The 21,738-nt window shown below is 40.1% G+C and overlaps 1 protein-coding gene across 2 annotated transcripts in view; it reads right to left on the bottom strand.

The window, feature by feature from the left end:
* The window catches only part of Vps25 (vacuolar protein sorting 25), a 39,809-nt gene extending 36,478 nt beyond the window's left edge, over positions 1 to 3,331 (bottom strand). The window contains exons 1-2 of one of the 2 annotated variants that reach the window (XM_076191452.1): positions 3,184 to 3,299; positions 1,506 to 1,625 (exon numbers count right to left, since the gene is read on the bottom strand). In XM_076191452.1, the coding sequence (XP_076047567.1) occupies positions 1,506 to 1,625; positions 3,184 to 3,233 (170 nt within the window). In that variant the 5' untranslated portion in view covers positions 3,234 to 3,299. Of the gene's footprint in view, positions 1 to 1,505; positions 1,626 to 3,183 lie in introns of both variants that reach the window. The other variant, XM_076191453.1, reaches the window with a different exon arrangement.
* Positions 3,332 to 21,738: the final 18,407 nt, after the last annotated feature.

Here is a 21,738-nt window from a genome sequence, read left to right as displayed (position 1 = left end):
CCCCTCATGTTCACTCCCTCCACATCTGCCTTCCATACCTCTTTTACTAGTCTTTCTTCACTCATTCTTTCCATGTGTCCAAACCATCCTAATATTCTTTCATCAACCCTCTCTCCCAAATCCTTTTTCACCCCTGTTCTCCTCCTCACCTCCTCATTTCTCACTCTATCTAGCCTAGTAACCCCCACCATACTTCTCAGACACCTCATCTCAAACACATTCAAACTCCTTCTCTCTTCTTCTCTTATGTTCCACGTTTCTGCCCCATACAGTGCTGTTGGCACAATCACTCCTTCATACAGTCTCCTCTTCGCATCCATTCCCAAATGTCTAAATAAATAAAAATATATATATAATAACTGATAATAAAAAAATCAACACAAAGTAATGTAAACAAACAATGTCAGATGAAAATTTCATTATTTTCCCTCCCTGACTCTGTCCCGAAGTTGGAACCAGCAGTTCTAACTTCCACTGACTTTAAATAGTGCTACTTCCCCCAATCCAATCAATTGACAGATTTTTCCATTTGTGAGGGGAAAAAGCTGAAAGTAAATGCACACAAAAGTACAGACGCTCCTCTACTTACGTTCATTCGTTTTACGTTTTATCGATTTTACGTTTGAACTTACAGTAAAAAAAAAATTGTAAAAAAAAAATAATTTGAGTGAATTTTTTAGTTTACTGCGCTCTCCTTAGTTCAAACGATACTTGCGCACGACACTGCGTCCATTGTTTACATTGCACAGACGACAAACTGAAAATGCCTTGCCTCCACCATCTCAATTTATGTTGCTTGAATTTAATATATTTGAAATTAATGTTATTATTTTACCATGTTTTGTGTTTAATTAATGATTTAGGGGTGTTTTATAAGATACGGTATTAGAATTTACTGATGTATAGTACAGTAACAACTTACGTTCATTTTCAACTTACGTTCAGCCATTCGGTACGTAACTAAAACATAAGTTGAGGAGCGTCTGGACATACATACATACATATACCAAAGGTTTTTTCCCCCTACACAGGTGGTAGCCAAAAAGAAAAAGGCATAGAAACCACTCCCACCCATTTCATTTCCTATATATTCCACTCCCCTCCTCCCTCCCTATCATCAAAAGTAAGGTGATGAAATTTACAAGGGGTGACGGTGATGTATATATATACCAAGAGTTTTAGTCCCCTCATAAGGAAGGTGGCCAAGTCAAAGGCACATACCTACTCCCACCCATTTAACTCCCATTCACCACCCTTTCCCCCCCCACTCTCATCTTAGCTCCTCATGGATGATGGGCCATACCTGTATCCTGCCCACTGCCCTGGATCAGAAGCAATTTAGCAAGACACAGTGGTGGTAATTTTAAAAGATGAAAGGCTAGAGGAAGTATAGAGCTTAAAGTACTGGTATTTGGGACCACATAGAATGGAGGTGAAGATGAGTTATAGAGTATGGGAAGCAAGTAAATGTCTAAGAGAAATGAAGTGTCACAAAAAATAGGTACCTGGGGATGAACACAAAGTGAAAGCTGTCAGGCCCTACTGCGGAAGTGTTGCATCTTGTTGCACTGCCTCTGACCCAAGTAATGAGGCACAGGACAGAGGACAGAAAATAATCACCAAATCTAAAGAATGAAGAAATACGAGAAAGTTAAGGAAACACTGAATGAGGAAGTCATATCCAGCCATGGCCACTGGAATATGTAAAGAATTAAAAGAATACTGAAGGAATATAACCAATTAAAATGCATTTTTCATGTTATATCACTTTGGTACGATGACACCCATGTAGGTGTCATGAGACACAAGTGGGTACACGAGGATGCCAGTGTTGGCATCTTGATTATATATATATTTTTGCAGTTGTACATAAGTTACCCTCAGTTTCTGTGAACTGTTTTGTTCTCTTTTTCTATTTATTATTACTAATGAAGCAGCCTTGCTGTGGACATGCTGTGTCTTGCAACACTGATTCTGACCCAGGGCAGTGGACAAGATGCAGGGATGACCCATCATCTAGGAGGTGCCAAGATAAGAGGGAGGGAAGAGGGTGGAAGGGAGTGGAGTGTGATAGGGATGGAATGGGTGGGAGTGGTTTTTATGCCTTTGTCTTTTGGCTACCTCCTTTATAAGGGGGAAAAAAGTCTTTGGTATATGTATATATTTATGTACATATCATTACTACTCAGAGTAAAAGAGAATGAGAAATACAGCAGTGACTTTGTTTTATAATGCATGTAGTGTGGTGAATCGTACATTTGGCAGCCAATGCTGTGAGCGAAAATTTGAGTCATACTGAAGTGGTTAATAAACCTACACAAGAGGCTGGACGACCTTTAAGAAAATAGATACTACATAAATGACTAATAATCTTATATTACTTCTATGCAACAAAAAATTATATACTAATAATGCATCCTTATTTTGGCATTACACAAGGTAAATTAAGAATAATGCCACTTAGCAGTAATTGTAGTAGTACTACTATTGCCACTTATGACAATGATGTTGCTGTTACTACATAAACAATAAGATTATAAGTATTCAATCACTATTGACATCTCTATTGTTATATTCTGTAAATCCCAGCCAATATTAATATAAAAATATTTGGAAATACCTATTCTAGCCAAAAACTTCAGAAACATCAAACTTGATCAAATCACCTTCATCTATCCTGAATAATACCGAATGCTATAACCTTTGTTTTCTCATGGGTCATGATATTATCTTACTAGTTACCCTATTAATTATGTTAAATGATGTTGTTCATCAATCCTTAAAATTAAAAGGCTTAAATAGTAACAGATTCCTAGTACAGTACTTGATAATCTGTCAATGCCATTGACAGATTATAATGTAATGTAATGTAATGTAATGTAATGTAAATGTAATGAATGTAATGAATGTACTGTAGCACAATGAAGGGCTTGCCATTGACAATGGCAAGCCCTTCATTGTGCTACAGTACATTCATTACTGACCAGTGAATCAAAGAATTTTGTAATTAAGAGATTTTTCACATTCATGATACAGTTTAACGTTTTACAACGGAGCATCGATAAATAACATGTATTTTAGATAAATGTTGTTCACAAAAATAGTGCTGACTAAACTATCTACAAATTTCGATTCATATAACAACAGGAAATTTAAAAAAATATGAAGTTCAGTATAACATACGTAAAGAAGGGTGGAAAGCTATATTGCCACGGCCACTCAAATTCAGGCATTGTAACTTAAAAAAATGACCACTTAGTATCCTCCCACAAGTCTACAGATTGTAAACACTATCCAAAAGACTTGTAGTGGCCTCCCCTGTAAACGGTCCGCACCCGTAGACCGCTGGAATTGCCGTCTATAGTCAGTATATCATCCTCTCTTCTACTAGTGTATTTATATAACTGTAGTATACAGGAATGAAGCTATGTTCGTGGGATACCGTCCAAGTGCCTTTATTTAACAAACTTTTCTTTGAATTACGTCATTCACTTGGATTGTACCCCAAGTAAGTCTTCGTCCTTCTAACATGCCGTCAGTTTCTTGTTATATAAGCCCACTTGATATTCATTCATCTCACACTGATATATTTACGTAATGGTCATCATATCTTATACGGTTCTTTCTCTTCCCTTTTCCATTGTGAGCAATTACAATTTAACTCCTGGTAGAGCCATCTGTTTCGAGGGCCCGATAAGGAGAATGCTACAGAATGGGCTGGAACTAATGAAAAGATACCAGGACCGGATTGGGTATCACCAATGATTTTCAAGTAATGCAGGGTGATTTTGACCCACTCTTAAATATCTATCGGGTTTCTTTAGATATTGAACTACATCACCAATATTTGAAAACAATGCAGAAAAGCAAAACACAGAACAGTGCCAGTGACCAATTCAAGAGTATTATCCAGAAGGAAATAGTGAAGCATATGTCAGAGAACAAACTAATTAGTGATGCACAATACGGCTTTAAAAGTAACGAGTTGTTTCACTATCTGTTACCTAAATGACTTGGTCAGAGGGATAAGCGTTGATATAAAATGTTTAGACTGAAAAAAATACAGAATTCTTCATCAACGACTAATTATGGAGTTGAATGCATTAAATACAGGAGGCAAAATGTGGAGCTTTCTATTGACAGGAAGCTACCCCAGGGTGAACATTGGTAGTCGGTACTGTGACCAGTTTTTCCTCGTTTACTTATATGACTTTAGGCCACGTCACACAACCGTGTTTTGAGTGAAGATGGCCCGGCGCGGGATGGAAGGCTCGCTTGGACGCTTACCCGCCCAATGTTCAAACGGTGATTCACTGGCGTTGGTGAATGACGCACGCTACTCTGTTCATCTCTGGCATTTAAGTCATTGTAGAGTTGATGTTTCATTTGCCATAGGCATACGTTATCCTTGTACAGATGTCAGATGAATAACGTCCTCACGACGTCAGGCTGCGACTTCTGTGATATAATGAATGAAGCGGTTTGGTGGGTCTTCTGTTGCGCTTCACCAATCCTTGTAAGGACTCTGGGAGCATACGCCAAGAGTCACTGAATGTCTGCGACCAAAGCCTCCCCCTTTACCCTATGCACTTAAATTGTTGGGTTAGGTGATAATCACTGCTAGGAATCGAGGAGGAGTTCAGGAAGAGAGAGAAAAAGATGTCCCCATGATTGACTGATAGAAATTAAATAACAGGACGCAGATAGAAGGAAAGGTCTATGCAAGACTAGATCTTGGTCTATGAAGATGCATCGACGTAAGCTGAAATAGTATTAAAAATCCAGTAATTTTTCATTAAGGAAAACTACTTTGTGACTGACAGGGAGAGGATAGTGGTGTTGGGTAAGGAAAAATACAAATCGGGTAGTAGATCACTCCGTTGCTCAGACCTCTGTTAGGAGACCCGCTGCCACCAGGATAACTGGCCACGACCACCTTATTGCCCCGTAAGTCATTCAGATAAAAGATATTGTGTCACTAATTGTGAGGCAAACCAACAGGATCTCCAACTTGATACTGAAGAAATGCAGAGAACTGGTGAGCAACATTCATAGCCTACTTATGTACAGCTACACAGAAAACTATCGTTAGTAGGGGTGTCGAAACATTCGCTAATGAACATAACCTTATGATACCGAAGGGTTGGTATTTCTGGGGTTCGAATTGTTCGAATTCCTTCTGAATGAATATGAATCGAATAATAGTTCCGGAGTTCATATGGATTCACTATGACATGATAATCTTATTTCCGATGGAGACTTCAACTTGTCTCAAATAGTTTCGTTGTTTTGTGTCAAAATGATTAGCGTGATTTACTAACGATAGTTTTCTGTGCAGCTGTACATTGGATGTTATTGTGCCTCAGGAATGAGGTGCCAGCCTACAAAAAGAAACTGAGGCGGAACTCTGACTTACAGACGCCTAATCCTGAGCCAGACCCGAAGCGCTTTTGGTAATAGCCGCCTTTTCACTCTGTAAGAGGCTGGCTAGAAATAGTGCTAGGGGGGCGTGGGTTTGTATTTTTATGTGTTAGGTGTTTATAAATGTAATAACCCGCAAATGTGGAAGTTCCATAAGTTCGTTCTTCGCCTTGTTTTTATAAACAATGGCCAGGGGTCCATTGCTGACTTAAGAATTTTGTAACATAAGTGAGATATGCAGTGATTCGAGAGTGTCTAAGTAAACAATATTGCCATATATACTTATAACAACGAATCTGATTGGGGAAAGGGTGAAGGAGGAGTAAAAATTAAATTGGTTCACGATTGTAATACCACGCCCTTTGGGGAGGATCTTAAATATAAAGTTAGAGATCATTGGACTAAAGAAATCACTACATCACTACAAAACTCACCTAAGACCTGGCTTACATGCTCCCGGGGGGTTCCTTGAATGTACCCCCAGAGAATCACGCTGTATACGAATTAATCGAGAAAAGGAAGCAAACTCTCTTTCATTCCCCCTAGACTGAATATTATATCAGAAGGAAAACATACTAAATGGAACTTAACCAAATGGATGATTGGAGGTAACAGGACCTGCCGACTAAAATTTGTGAGTGACATGTTATGTGTAACGAAACAGTGGGAAACAAACACAATAATAACAAAGTGAAGAAAGGGACAAAGGCAGGTGACAAGGGTGAAAGGTGGGTGAAACACTCTACTATCTTTCACTACCTAACAGACCGTCCTTGACCTCCCACAAAATTCGATCCTGCGAAAGCGGGTCTTTTCTAGGTAGCCCACTTATGGACGACCACCATATCAGTTTGCTACATGTTTATTTGTCTTGAACATGTTAAGCTTTGATTCAAGGATAGATGCGTCTAAGGAGTTATGAATGGATGGACTGTGAGTGCCTAGATCTGGAGAAGTCTTTGTCACTGTACCGCAAAAACTACTACCGTGGAAGTTGAAGCACACTGGAGAACTTAAAGGAAGTCTCCTGGAATAGGTAAGATTTCTTGAAACCCCAATACACGAGAACAATAGTAAAGTGTAAAATATCAAGAATGGGGGCAAGCCACTATCTGTGCCAGAGCGTCAATACGAGTCCAAATTTTCGCTTGCAGCATCAACCAAGGTCTAAATATACAGGTCAGACCGTTTACATTCTTCTGCGCAGCTTTTGACGTCATTTGGATGAGTCCATTTTCTCTTTGTGATACACTGAAGAAAACTGTGAAACGCCAAGGAAGACAGGAACTATAATATTTTATATATTATATATATATATTATATATTCATATATATAGACAGGAACTATAATATTTTATATATATTTATATATATATTTTATATAATATTTGTCAGAATATAACTAATTGCGTGGAGCAGTGCGAGCGAAGGCGACGTCATTTTCGAACGACGGACCAGCTTCAACTGACAGCTATAGGACCCGCTAACCCCACTTTGAGCAGCCAGGTGACGTTCACGGGCCCGCTGCGCCAACTCCCTCGAAATTCGGTCGGAAGTGGTTAGACCTTATATTCTTAGATCTTGGCATCAACTGCCTGGTGTACAATGATTCGATGATGCACCACAATAATCGCGTTTTAAAATATAAAGTTACAGCTGTATTACTCGTTCTCTTCTGAATATTAATAAACGCTGAAAACATGATCAAGCAGAATATGGGAGGTCACTCATCTACAACTACAAAATATATATAATCAAAACGGCAAACAAAGCATCCTCATACACCCACTCGTGCCGTATGACGTCCACGTAGTCGTCATCGTATGGAAGGGGTTAATGATTCGTGTAACTATATTAACCTGTTTGTAGATGGTGTAATGATCGTGAAGAGAACAGAATACGAAGAATATCATAAACTATTGCAAAAACATCTAGACAGAATTTAAAGATTGACCCAAATGTGGGAATTTAATTCAATGTTAAAAAGTACAAAATATTAGGAAAGGGTCAAATTAGTACAAAGAGCTCATCAATAGTTTGCTTGGTGGTAAATTAACTAATTACAAGAGCAAAAGAGATTCCAAAGAGTTTATGGTAAGAATGATATTTTCATCATTAAAAAAAATAATAATAATATGAAAATTTTGGAAACCGTAATTTGACGTCGCCGATTTATAATTTGACGTCGCCGATTTATAATTTTTCGTGAATAGATTTTCTTTATTCGATTTCGATTTGCGCAAATAATATCGGAAACGCGTATTGTACATATTTAAAAACACGGCTAGGTAAAAAATCGGCTCTACAACAGTAAAATTTGAATATTCCAAAATAATACAAATTGAAATTGGCGAAGGGATTTATATATTTCTACAAATCGACTATTTGTATTTCAAATCTGAAATTCGAACTACTAGACTTCATCTCTTGGCCTAAAGTAGGGAGTGAAACCACGGTGCAAGAAATATATTATCATATCCTGCGGTTCATTGACAAATTGATAAGGTACGTTTTGCTGGTGACATTGTTCATGACATATACTTTCATCAGAAGTTGCATATTATTATGTGTTTTAATTCCGTGATTAGGGAATCCCCTATATTTTAATTATAGCTGAATGAATTCTTACATGTCTGACGTATCGTTACATCAGATTGTACTTGTTACATAATCATAGTTGCCTCAATGCAACTAAAGACATATCGGAATGTATGTGCTTTAATATATTAACATTTTTAAGAATTATAATAGTTTTAACTACATGGTAAGCATGTAAGGCACATTACTTTCATTCCACCTCATTGCTGCCCCCCCCTCTTTGGAAACATCACAGCGTCAAGCAAATTGTATACATTGGTGATTTATTTCTTAACTATGCCATTACTAGTTTGATATTACCCGTTTCGATACGGGGGAAGGTAGGATTTCTACAGCTGTATAAAGATGTATAATGGCAGGTAGAATTCTACCGACGCCATCTTATGGTAAGCGGTGTTGGATTCCGGTGGAATACGTTTGTGTCAAATCATTCTATAGAAGTGAATTCTTTTCATAGAAGTCCACCATAGGCTTCGTCTTCTTACTCTTCTAGATAAACTTACATATTACTAGCTTTCCATAATTGAAGATTTCCGGAAACTTAATGTTTTCGTTATATAAAATTTTCATTGGCTGTGTACACACGAATTATTTGGTTGTCGACATAAACAATGATGGCGGAGAGAAGAGGAAGGCGAGCGTCGTACCATTTTTTTTAAATTACTTACACCATCACAAAGTCCAATCGAACTCCTCCGGTCCAAATCATGAATAACAGCTCAAATGATTGCGTCTACTGAAGTTTATTCGTTTCATAGCAACTAGGGATGGATTATGGAAATCAATATCAGATTCGAATAACGTTATGAAATTATTTCGGACATTCATTACTGTAAGGGTAGACATTGCGGAAATTAACCAAGAGGATATGAATCGGCCAAGTTTAGATTTAAGAAGGAAATAATAAAAACTGGTTCCCCAAATAGAATGGTTAACGAATCGAATAGATTATATAAGCTCAGAAGCAAATGGTTGTTGCAAGGGAAGGTTAACTATGAATGGTGGCAAGTGTTCAGGACCATGGGGACACTTAGTGTAGGCCTTATGGTCTCTTGTAGTCTCTTTCATTCTTATGTACTTCCGACATAAAATGTGCAAGGGTTTTGTCAAGTGGACTACTTGGTCCAATTTCAGTAACAGCCTCAGTCTGGATACGCTTCACATAGTATAGGCGACTTCAACAAAATATCACAATCCACACTTATAAACACGAAATCTAGTTACCAAAGCAAGGAATGGCAATGGGCGAGGATAAATTATTAGATAGGTAAAATTGTGTCGAGTATTATCATTATTTTTTTTAACCGAGTGTTGATTCAAGTACGTTCTAAAAAGTTAATTAATTCGTTGGAAGTTGGACATCCCCCAAACCCGGGCCCAACAGCCAGAGCTTATTTACACCCATTCGCTATCTACTCAAAACAATCCACAAATAAATAAATAAATATAAAGAAAGACGTGGTTCAAATGTTTGGGCCATGTGCCTCCACCATAGGACGTATGGGCCATGGGCATCCACCATAGGACATGTGGGCCATGTGCTTCTACCCAAGGACCTTTGGGCCATGGACATCCACCATAGGACGTTTGGGCCATGTGTGTCCACCATAGGACGTTTAGGTCATGTGTCTCCACCATAGGACGTTTGGGCCATGTGTGTCCACCATAGGACGTTTAGGTCATGTGTCTCCACCATAGGACGTTTGGGCCATGTGCCTCAACCATAGGACGTTTGGGCCATGTGCCTCCACCAAAGGATTACAAAGGCGGAGCATGCCGACAGGAGACCTTTTGATCCATATCTAGGTCGGATGCGAAAAAAAATCATATTAATAATAAAATAATAAATAAAAACTATGATAATGTAAATAACAAATAAAATACATAAATAAATGCATAGGTATAGTTAGATAATAAACAAACAGGTAAATAGTAAATAATAATAAATTGACATATAACTAATAATAAATAAAAATCAGACAGACAAATGATAACAAAACAAAAACAAATAATATAAGATAAATTATAATCATTACAGCATCTTACTTAGGTATTTATCTAAATGATTCTTAAAGCTTCGAACTGAACTACATTGCACTACCTGTGCAGGAAGTTTATTCCATTCATTTACTACACGGTTGGCAAAGTTGTTTCTACCTACTTCCAAATTGAATCTATTTCCGGAGAGTTTAAGACCATTGTTTCTTGTCTGATTATCATTCAATGTGAAAATTTGGTCACTTTTGATGTTGTCAATTCCCTTTAGAATTTTAAAGACCTGTATCAAGTCACCTCTGAGTCTACGCTTTTTTTTTTAGGGAAAACAGATTCATATGTTTTAGTCGATTTTCGTATGATTTATTTTTTATATTTGGAATCAGTTTTGTGGCTCGCCGTTGTACTCTTTCCAATCTGTCAATGTCGTTTGGGCCATGTGCATCCACCATAGGACGTTTGGGCCATGTGCATCCACCATAGGACGTTTGGGTCATGTGCCTCCACTATAGGACGTTTGGGCCATGTGCCTTCAACATAGGACGTTTGGGCCATGTGCCTCCACCATATGACGTTTGGGTAATGTGCCTCCACCATAGGACGTTTGGGCCATGTGCCTCCACCATATGACGTTTGGGCCAGGTGCCTTCACCTTAGGACGTTTGGGCATTGTCCCTTCGCCATAGGACGTTTGGGCCATGTCCCTTCGCCATAGGACGTTTGGGTCATGTCCCTCCATCTAAGGACGTTTGGGTCATGTCCCGCCATCAAAGGACGTTTGGGCCATGTCCCTCCATCAAAGGACGTTTGGGCCATGTCCCTCCATCAAAGGACGTTTGGGTCATGTCCCTCCATCAAAGGACGTTTGGGCCTTGTCCCTCCACCATAGGACGTTTGGGCCATGTGCCTCCACCATAGGACGTTTGGGCCATGTGCCTCCACCATAGGACGTTTGGGCCATGTACCTCCACCATAGGACGTTTGGGCCATGTGCCTCCACCATAGGACGTTTGGGCCATGTGCCTCCACCATATGACGTTTGGGCCAGGTGCCTCCACCTTAGGACGTTTGGGCATTGTCCCTTCGCCATAGGACGTTTGGGCCATGTCCCTTCGCCATAGGACGTTTGGGCCATGTCCCTCCATCAAAGGACGTTTGGGTCATGTCCCTCCATCAAAGGACGTTTGGGCCATGTCCCTCCATCAAAGGACGTTTGGGCCATGTCCCTCCATCAAAGGACGTTTGGGTCATGTCCCTCCATCAAAGGACGTTTGGGCCTTGTCCCTCCACCATAGGACGTTTGGGCCATGTGCCTCCACCATAGGACGTTTGGGCCATGTGCCTCCACCATAGGACGTTTGGGCCATGTGCCTCCACCATAGGACGTTTGGGCCATGTGCCTCCACCATAGGACGTTTGGGCCATGTACCTCCACCATAGGACGTTTGGGCCATGTGCCTCCACCATAGGACGTTTGGGTCATGTGCCTCCACCATAGGACGTTTGGGTCATGTGCTTCCACCATATGACGTTTGGGCCATGTGCCTCAACCATAGGACGTTTTTGGCCATGTGCCTCAACCATAGGAAGTTTGGGCCATGTGCCTCAACCATAGGACGTTTGGGCCATGTGCCTTCACCATAGGACGTTTGGGCTATGAACCCCGTTTTCTGGAGTGTATAAAATAATAATGTTCTATAACACAGATTTAATTCAACAAGAACCCACTGTGTTGGATAAGAAGAAATTAAATAAATGATATCCATATATATCGATCACGGACTGTGATCCTCTTCAGTGGAATACAGAGTAGCGGAGCAAAAGGCATGTCTTATATACAGAGAAAATGTCTTACATACAGAGAAAATGTCTTACAGAGAAAATGTCTTATATACAGAGAAAATGTCTTATATACAGAGAAAATGTCTTACATACAGAGAAAATGTCTTACATACAGAGAAAATGTCTTATATACAGAGAAAGTGTACATAACTTTTTCAGCCACCATCCTGATAAAATTAAATATAGTGTTGCCTCAGGTCTTTTCCTGAGGGCACTTAGATCCAAAGTGACTCATTTTGGCTTTGCTTGGGGCTCTATTTAAAAACCAATCAGGATACCTTATTCTTTTTAACCGATTCCTGGTGGTTGTTATCTTCATTTCCAAATAATGTGGACTACATAAGATCCACTTCCCATTCCACTAAGAATTTCGTTTGGGACGAAAACTGTATCAAATTGTCTTATAATAAGTCCTTAAATGATATTTCGCAATTTCTACCACAGAAAGACATAAACTTTGTTTTTAGTTTTTCCAATAACTTGTCTAGGAAAATAATGTATATTGGGGACAAACCGGTAGAGATTTACACACCAGGATGAAAGAACACAAAAATTCAGTCAAACATGCACATCAAAATTCCGCTGTCTTCCAACACGTATGGATGGGAATAAGGCAAAAATTATTTTTAATTCAAAGTGCAGTTTTAAAAGGAAAATAATAGAATCCTCATTGATAGATAAATTTCCTAATTTTAATATTTCAAATGGACAATGGTCACTAGACTGCATTACTACCTGGGCAGTCAGTAGATTATTAGCATCTTTGGTGAAGGCGGGTGACTTGCCCCGCAAAGCATTAGATGCCACTTGAGCCCCACGCATGTTCCTTCTTCTTTCTCTGTATACAGTATAAGACATGCATTTTGCTCCACTACTGTTTTTTTTTATTATTATTACTATTATTTTACACACACACACACACACACATATATATATAATATATATATATATATATATATATACGTACACACACATACATACTATGTATGTACATGTACTGTATATATGTAAGTGGAGGATTGGCGGGCAAGGTGGAGGGGTTTAGGGTTTGGGGATTTATCAGTTTTACAGTAGAGATTTAATGTTGGACGAGTGTGTAAACTAAACACTTGTTCAGTAATCAAGCTACAGCCTTTTGCGGAGGTGTGGCTGACACTTGCTTGAATTGACACCTGGTTAAGTCCATTAGTCCAACCCCAATCCACTCCCTCGGCAGAAAAAAAAGTCTGCGTAAGCCAGAAGAAAGCCTCATATGTGGCTCGTAACAGTTGAAATCCCTTTCGGTACAACACCCACCCCACCCCCATAATAGAAAAAAAATCTAATGCGTTAATGAGAACAAAGTTTCAGAGCTGCATCTTCGTAGTGTTAGGTCCATTTTATTCGCATATTGTGTACCTAGGTGCAGCCCCCCCACCACTACCACCACCACCTTCCACATCTGATTGTCACTAGCACAATGCACATGTAACATTCATCCACAAAACAACGTTTATAGACACATCATTCATACACACAACTCATGATAAATGAATAATGCATTAAAAGTACATAAGGGGGAAATTGCTCTACCTTCTTTTCACCAAAAGTGCCGCCCCCCACCCCACCCCACCCCGGGGGGTATTGCCACCCTCCCTCTGCCCCTCTCCTTGTCGGGGCCCTGCCAATATGTTGTATTGGTGGGAAGTTCTGTGGACTAAAACATTTTCTGAAGACCTGGGATAAATTTTATTGTCTACCCTTTCCACGTTTTCTGTCATAAAATGGAAACTTAATACGCTTGTTCAGTAAATATCACACGTAAAAATATATATAACTAATGCGAATATTAAAAAAAAAATGTGTGTTATGATATACCTGTAAGTACATTAGCATACACAAGAAATTTGACATAATTGTATAGAAACAAAATCTTCATTAAACTTTTAAGTGTTGTTGGATCTCGCTTCTAATTTCATGTTGATATCGTTGGTTAAAAGCAAGTGGAAAAAATACAGTGTTCTTATTTCAGACTTATATCAGTGAAAAGAATTAGCAGGACACATAACATTTCAATGAAACTTAAGTGTGTATGTATAGTAGAAACGAAACTCTGTCCTGTATTCCCCTTTTGCACGGAGATCTAGTGTAGCAGAAGGTCTTCTGTATAAGTCAACATTACAGAGAATTTCTGAGGTTAAATTAGTTAAACCAACCTTGAGTGGTTCGTCATTTACGACTTGAAGAGAAACTTCTTGGGTCTCCGAGTTTCTCTACAGGTGGAATGACGAAACGCTGAAGTTTGGTTGAGATTCGAAAGAACCTTTGTGGAAAATACACCTTCCGAGTGAGGGACGGACCACAGAGGAACATAATGCAAACTGTAAACAACGCGATCATGGTAGATCTACGGGAGTGTCTGTATTTCTGCAGATGTTTTACTGTATCTACAGGGAAACAAAATCTTGATACGTGTGATGGTGTGCCAATTATTAAATTCTGCCTGGGAACCGTTCTGGACTTTAGTGTGATTACATGAAAAAGACGACCCCCCCCCCCCCATATAATCTTCATTTCAATCCACTGTCATTAGTCTGTTTCGGTGTTTGGGTCGAGATGACACCGACGCGAAAAAAAATTCCATTTTATTCATAAGCAGTTCAAATAATAGACTCGTTCCCAATTCGAGCATTGGATCCTTAGTCAGTCAAGACACCGTCCCAAAATAAGTAACGAGTTGAGGCTGTACACTGACTTCGTAACTAAAACTTGTATAACTCTTGTGAAATATTGGGTTTCTGTGAGGGATGAAAAAGAAGGCTGCATCTATCGGTTATTGTACTGAATATTTTAAGTTTGCCACACTGCAACGACGGAAAGGGTGTTTTCGGCAGTAAACAGAATAATCTGAACAAAGGCGAAATTTAGGACTAGAATAATCTACCATTTGTGGTATGCTGAACACAAAGAGATTTGTTTCAGGATATATGGTTTAATGCCAAGCTGCCTAGAAACTTAGTTGGTTTAATGGGTATAGAGGTAACAGATGTAAGTGATGAGGAAAAAGATATATACAAAGATGAATGAGAAGTAACATGGGATGTTTTTTCTGCGTTGATCCAGCTTTGGCCTGTAATGATACTGATGGAGTTGATTGATTCTGTAATTTTAGATAAACTACTTTTCGTACTACATTTTTATGTCAAGACAACATAGGTATGTAGGTATTTGAAAACTACCCAAGGAAAGCAATTTTGTGGAGCACCATGATCAGTTTTTCCCACAGATTTCCTGTCGAATAGTACAACCTTATAATCACTAAATACGAAGTCATTTATTTTACCTAAAGATCAGAAACCTTTTCGAATATCCAGTCTTCTAGAGTGTCATGGTTACAATTTCCAATCATTCAAAGAGAGTGCAAAGAGCTTAACAAAACATATATCTCATTGGTTTATTTTGAACTGAGACAACAGTACAATAAATGTGCATTAAATCGTGACACATCCTGTTTCAAGGTTGAGTTCCGGGCGGGTGATAAAACTGCAAGAGCTTCTCGAAGACGAAGAGTTGCACAACGTCAGCACGTGGCAACACCGAGGCACAGCCAGTTGCCCGATCCTATGAACATGTAGCCAACGCAACTAATGCATATTAGTACTCCGAGATGTACGCAAAGCCTTCGACAAAGTTTGGCATAACGGTCTGGAACGAAAAATTACCCGCCAGTAGCTTCCTGGAGAACGAACGAGGCTCTTATTCCTAGCACGGCACGAATCGCGCTAAGGCCTCTCTCACACTAGGCAACTGGTGACCGTCACTAGTTGCCTAGTATGAAAGAATCGGGCAACTGCAAGCAACCAGGGACTGTCACCGAGTTGTGGAATCCTTTATCATCTCGTTAGTCGAAAGAATGACATAAATGGAGGAAGTGCTCCTGTTGCCTTTGCTGGTCAAGAAAAAGAGACGGTCGGTGACGGCATCTACCAGTGGCCGTCACTTGTTACCGGAGCGGGCAACAGCCATAGCCTGTTGCGCAACCGGGCAACCGCAGTGACGTAGTGTGAAAGGCTCAATTTAAGATAATGACAGGCAACTAGTGACGGTTTCTCCTTTTAGTTTCTTGAGCAATAGGTAATCCACCATCCGTTTGCTAGGTCCGTCGCGGCTTCACCAGAGCCCCGTTGGGCGGACGTTTCATCTGGAGTGAGACAAGGATGCGTGCTATCACCGTTACTTTTTATCATCTACATGGACAAAATCACGAGAGAGGCAAACCCCAACCCAGAAGACCTGAATGAGATGCTGTTCGCAGACGACCAGAGCCTGGTACATGAGAAAGAAGATCAACTTCAAGAGCACACAGACAGCCTGAACACAGTGCAAGAAGCTCGATATGAAAATTAGCCATAAAAACCGAGACGATGAAGGTTAGCAGAGCACCTAGCAACCTCAAAATCAGCATCGACGGAACTCCGCTGAAACAAGCCAGCGAGTTTAAGTACCTCGGCAGTATTTTCACTGAAGACGGACGTCTCAACAGATTGAGACGAGAGTACACAAGGCCAACAGCGTCGGCTACCAGCTTGCCCCACTCCTCAAACATCCCAACATCCATATTGAAACCAAATCCAAACTCATTTATTCCATCTTCATCCCCACCTTGACATATCAGTGCCAGACATGGACCCTGACCAAAAGTGTAGAACGCAAAATAACCACCTGAGATGCGATGTCGTATGAGAGCCGTCAACAAGACCAGACGGGACATGATCAGAGAAATAGTGGGAACACCTGTCCTCCAGTACATTCAGAGACAAACAATCAGGTGGTTTGGACATCTGACACGCATGACACCTCACCAACTTGCCAGCAAAGCATACGATAAGAAAATATCAGGTTACAAGGCAAGAAGAAGACCAAGGAAGACCTGGATTGAGGATGTGAAAGTAATCCTGAAGACCCACAACAACCCATCCAAGCCGTCCATCTTGCCACAGACAGAAAACTCTTTCTCCCCTCGACGCCCAAGATGGTACAAGAGGACGGATAAAGTAGTGACGGTCACTAGTTGCCTAGTGTGAAAGGGGCCTAAAAGAACACCAAAGCGATCACTTTTCTCCTGAACAGTGGTGTACCACAGGGATCGCGTCTGGCGCCAACACTATACACGGTGTAGACAGCAGACGGTGCTACCATAGCTTGAGGTCTACCACATTATAGCATGAGATTTACCTCCCGTTAGTACTATAGCGTGAGGTCTACCATTTCCATACATTTATTTTACTGATAAACACATGATTTGTACATACCCTAGGAATGACTTAGATAATTGGATTTCTAATTACATTCATATTAAAGGAAGAAAGGTAAAAGTAAACATGTTATATATTTCAATACATTTATTTTAGCGATACACACTTCGTACATCTAAGAATGACACAAATAGGGTAGGTCAGGTCACGTAGACAGGTCACGTTTTTTATATATTTGGGCAGGTCACATGTTTGATGGACAGGTGCGGGGAGTGTCCCGTAGGAACGCGGGTCACGTGGTAGACCTCACGCTATAGCACCCAGAGAAAGGCGACTACGTCATGTGTGCGGATGACTTAAAACAAATCTACCCAGGAAGCTCAGCCGGAATGATGTCGAAGCAAACTGAAAGAGCGACCAACCAGATCATGGAGTTTGAAGAGAAATTGAAAATTATAAATCTAAATTCGAAGTGATACCAGTTGCGAAGTTGAAGCCAACATCAATAACAGTAGGAAGCGAAACCATAGAATACTTTCATCTACCACCCTCTTCCATGTGTACTTATGCTTGTCTTTCTTCCTAAACACTGTATTTGCTATCATCAACTCTTTTTCGAAACATCTCCATCATCAAAAGACTGGCAAGTTTCTGGAACGGGGCATAAGGGAAGACTAAGACATCAAGGCATAACCTAATCCAGTGCCAAAGTACGCTCTGGTAAACTGAGATTTAGTGACGTCTTTAATAAGCGCCGGCATATATTATCCAAATTCTAACGCAGTTTGTTTAGTGATGGTAGGCCTTTAGGTTACCTTGCAAATATGATTAATGGTTAACGTAATCAATATATCCACTTTAACTTACGGGACAGTACGTATAGGTCACGTAACAATACACAGAAAATGGTTGTCATATAATTCTATAAGCACTGTAAGATAAGAACATAGATTACAAGCATACTATGCAGGTAAATATATAACAATAATAATTGATTAACAATACATAAGGTAAGATAATGTTGTATAAAAACCAAAATTACATTTTGCATAATTTGTATGGAAACTGAAGATAATGTGCGGGCGACTTTAATTTATCTTTCATAATTACGCTCTGCTAATAAACAGTGGTTCTCATTTTTTTCCATGCCCCACCTATCACCTTTAAAATCCTGATGCCCTCCATGTGATGTAGAGTTCTTATCATTTGAGATAATTCGCTTGTCATTATTAATCAGCCATATATTCTATTTGACTATTAAGCCCAGTTTGTCCGAGGTAGACCATCAGGTTGCCTTGCAAAAAATATGTATTTGAAAATCGCATATTACGTTCATGCATTATAATTTACAAAATGAATATTTAATGTTCTAATGGTACATCGCGTTGGTGTGCACCACAAAATATCAACCTATGCAGTGAGGCAGTCCACCTATGTACTCGTCTGTGTATTCTGTCTTTTCAACGAAAATATCTCAATTTGCTCTCTAATTAGTCTAACGATACTGGCCATGAAATTTCCTCATCCAGCTGAATCCACCCAGACGACATCCAATACATGATACACAGAACAGGGGAGTGAGCAAAAATTACTAAAGTTACCCCTATTGAATGAAACTCTATTCGTATATGTTTGATATATAATTCGTTTATTATGTTTAAAGTTTTTAAATGACATTGTAATATTTTTATATTTTGTTTATAATAACATTATATATTATATCAATGACATTTTCAGTAAAATTGTTTTGATACTAATGCGCCGCTAAATATCCTGTTTTATAAACTTGAGAACTAAATTATACAGTTGACACACCACTTGCACACAGCACACAGTTCACATTGGGAAAGGTGCATTCACTGAGATGTGCATACGCATTTCATATACGTATGCACATCTTGTGAATGTATGAGTGTGTGTGGTTGGGCCCGCACACACTTATGTAAAATCACCCTGTAAACGGGCTCTCAATCGAAGTCCGTGGGAGCTTCACTCCCAAATTATACACACCCACACTATAAAAAAAAGTCCACGAGACTATAAAATTAACCGAGGAAGTGGGTCTGCCCCACATCTTTCATAACTCTTACTTCCTTCCCTTTCACTCTTTCCTTCGACAAAACCCCCACTCCCTCCCTCTCCCCACTTTATCTATCCTGACCTCTAACTAACAGTTGACAGTCCACGAGACTATTAAAATAACCGAGGAAAGGGGTCTGCCCCACATCTATTTTAACTATAACTATACACGTTGGCCAAATCTGTGTTAGACAATGACTCTATTATAGATATAGACATAGGCACTTTCAATTCAATCTTAAGAAAACAATTACACGCCTACTGACAACACCAGTGGGACAATTTCCATGTCACACATAAACAAAAGGAGCTCATACGAGTAACAGACTGGTCAACATCATACAGGAGCAATAGACGGGAGGAAATCGCCATAGCCAGGCTGAGGAAGAATTCTACCTATCACCCACCTAGATCCTCATATCACTGGCGTATTTCCTCCCCAGTGCAACACCTGTAACACGACACTATCCATAAGATATACTCATACACTGCACGAAATGCAACACACAGCACTAGGCGCTTATAGTCGGTAGAGCTTCGGCTTTGCGTTGTAGGTGTGGGGAGTGAACTTCAGCGGACGACCGTGGATGAGATGGATGGAAGGGGCGTTGAGAAAGAGATGAATGTCTGTTGAGGAAGGGAGAAAGAAGGAGATAGGTATTAGTGGAGAGCGACAGTGTGTAGGTGATGCTTATGTGATTCACCTTTCACCTTGGTCTTTGGATCACGTGTTGGACTCGTGATCGACATCTATTTCCCTATCAGAAGAGAGCTCAGAGCTCGTATGACCGATCTATGGGTAATGCTTTGACCTTACACGCGCACACACCCCAACCCCGCCGCCACGAGAGTTGGAGTAACGACTCGAAGCGTAGCGATACTGAAATTCTTTCAGCCCTGGGCAGGATTCGAACCCGGATCGCCATAGTGACAGTCGGGGACTCTACCAACCGCGCCACGGAGTCGTATGTAAATATGTTGATGTGTGAATGATATGTTGAAGCAGCACAAAGGGATTTCTCCCCGTCTTTTCTCTCTGCATGAAGGGACGAAGAGGAGGTGTCGCTACATTGCGACTGACCCAGGGCAGTGGGCGAGATACAGAGATGACCCCTCATCCATGAGGAGCTAAGACGAGAGGGAGGGAAAGGGTGGTTGGTGGGACCAGGTGCGTGCCTTTGAGTTAGATACCTTTATACCAGTGGTTCTTAACCTGGGATACCTGAACCACCCAAGGGGTACGAAACCTTAAACCTGGGGGTACGAGACATGATGGCCAGCACTATGGTACCATGAGAAAGTATAATGTGCATTCATTGTATCCTACTGATTGACATTTCTAATTTGAAATAAAAAGTGCCTTTGTTCAGTAATTGAAGGCATCTAATAATTTCTCAGCAAGGTTTGTATCACTAATCCTTTCTATATGTTTGCATTGTATTTATAATGGATGGGGGTACGAGATTTTTTCCTGGGATAATCAAGGGGTACGGGCCCTGAAAAAGGTTAAGAACCACTGCTTTATACTGTAAGGAGAGAGAGAGAGAAAGAACCTTGGTATATAGATTGTTAAAGTCTAGCCCGCGTTTAGCCATTTTGCGCCGTTCTCTCCTCTGCTCCGTGCTAGAATGATATTCGTTTCCAAACCATAATTATCCAATAATTTATGGGAAATCTCACCGAAAGTTTTAGAGATTAAATTGGGTAGATTCTTAAATATAGAGTTAGTGACTAGGGTTTTGTGAAGAACTTTCAGTTTTGCATAACTACTTTAGTAGGTGTGAATTTACATTAAACCCCTTGTTTTGTCTATGTAATCCCCAATGGAAACAATATATCAGATGTATTTATGGTATGGTTTATCGTCGAAAAATCAAATGTAGCTTTTCTCCAGTCAACAGGCTTAATTATAGGGAAATTTCTCCAGTTAAAAGGCTTTCTTATGGGGAGTATGACCTTGTTGCACGGAGAACATGATACCACCATGTCAGCACTACAATTCTAATAGAATCGAAAATTTTCTAAGTGTAGTGAGACCCAGCACATCTCTCCCATAATGAGGTTCCTTGCGGGAAACTGAAGAACTCTCGCGCGAGATCTCTCTCTCTTCCTACGGAATAGGAAGAGAGAGAGATTTTGGCGAGAGCTCTTTATTTTCCCGCGAGTAACTTTGTTATGCGAGAGATTTGCTCTATAACCTCATTGTACTAAAGTTATGTCTACAATAAGTGGGCCGGAACAATGAGGAAACACTATACATGGGGAAACTAGGCGAATTGGAGGAGACAGTGGGGAAAGTAAGCCGGGTATAATTCTCGTGTGTTCTACAAACTGTACACCACACACGTCAACGCAATCTCCCCAAACATACACACGTCACCTTAAAAAAAAAACCGTCATTTCATTCGCCATTCAGAGCAGCTCTCGACAAAATACGGTCGACTTCTCTCCATGCGTGAGTTCAGTAGGCATCCCCTTTGTATGATCAGAGAAAATATGTTACTTTATTTTATGCGATTATTCCTCTGTAATACTGTCCTGTACCACTTCTTTGAGTATATATGTCCAT

The sequence above is a fragment of the Oratosquilla oratoria genome, chromosome 10 (genome assembly GCF_046742065.1).
Source record: "Oratosquilla oratoria isolate Oo_2021 chromosome 10, ASM4674206v1, whole genome shotgun sequence".
Classification (NCBI taxonomy): domain Eukaryota; kingdom Metazoa; phylum Arthropoda; class Malacostraca; order Stomatopoda; family Squillidae; genus Oratosquilla; species Oratosquilla oratoria.
The sequence above is the reverse complement of the archived record's forward strand: the minus strand, read 5'-3'. Positions and strand labels throughout refer to the sequence as shown.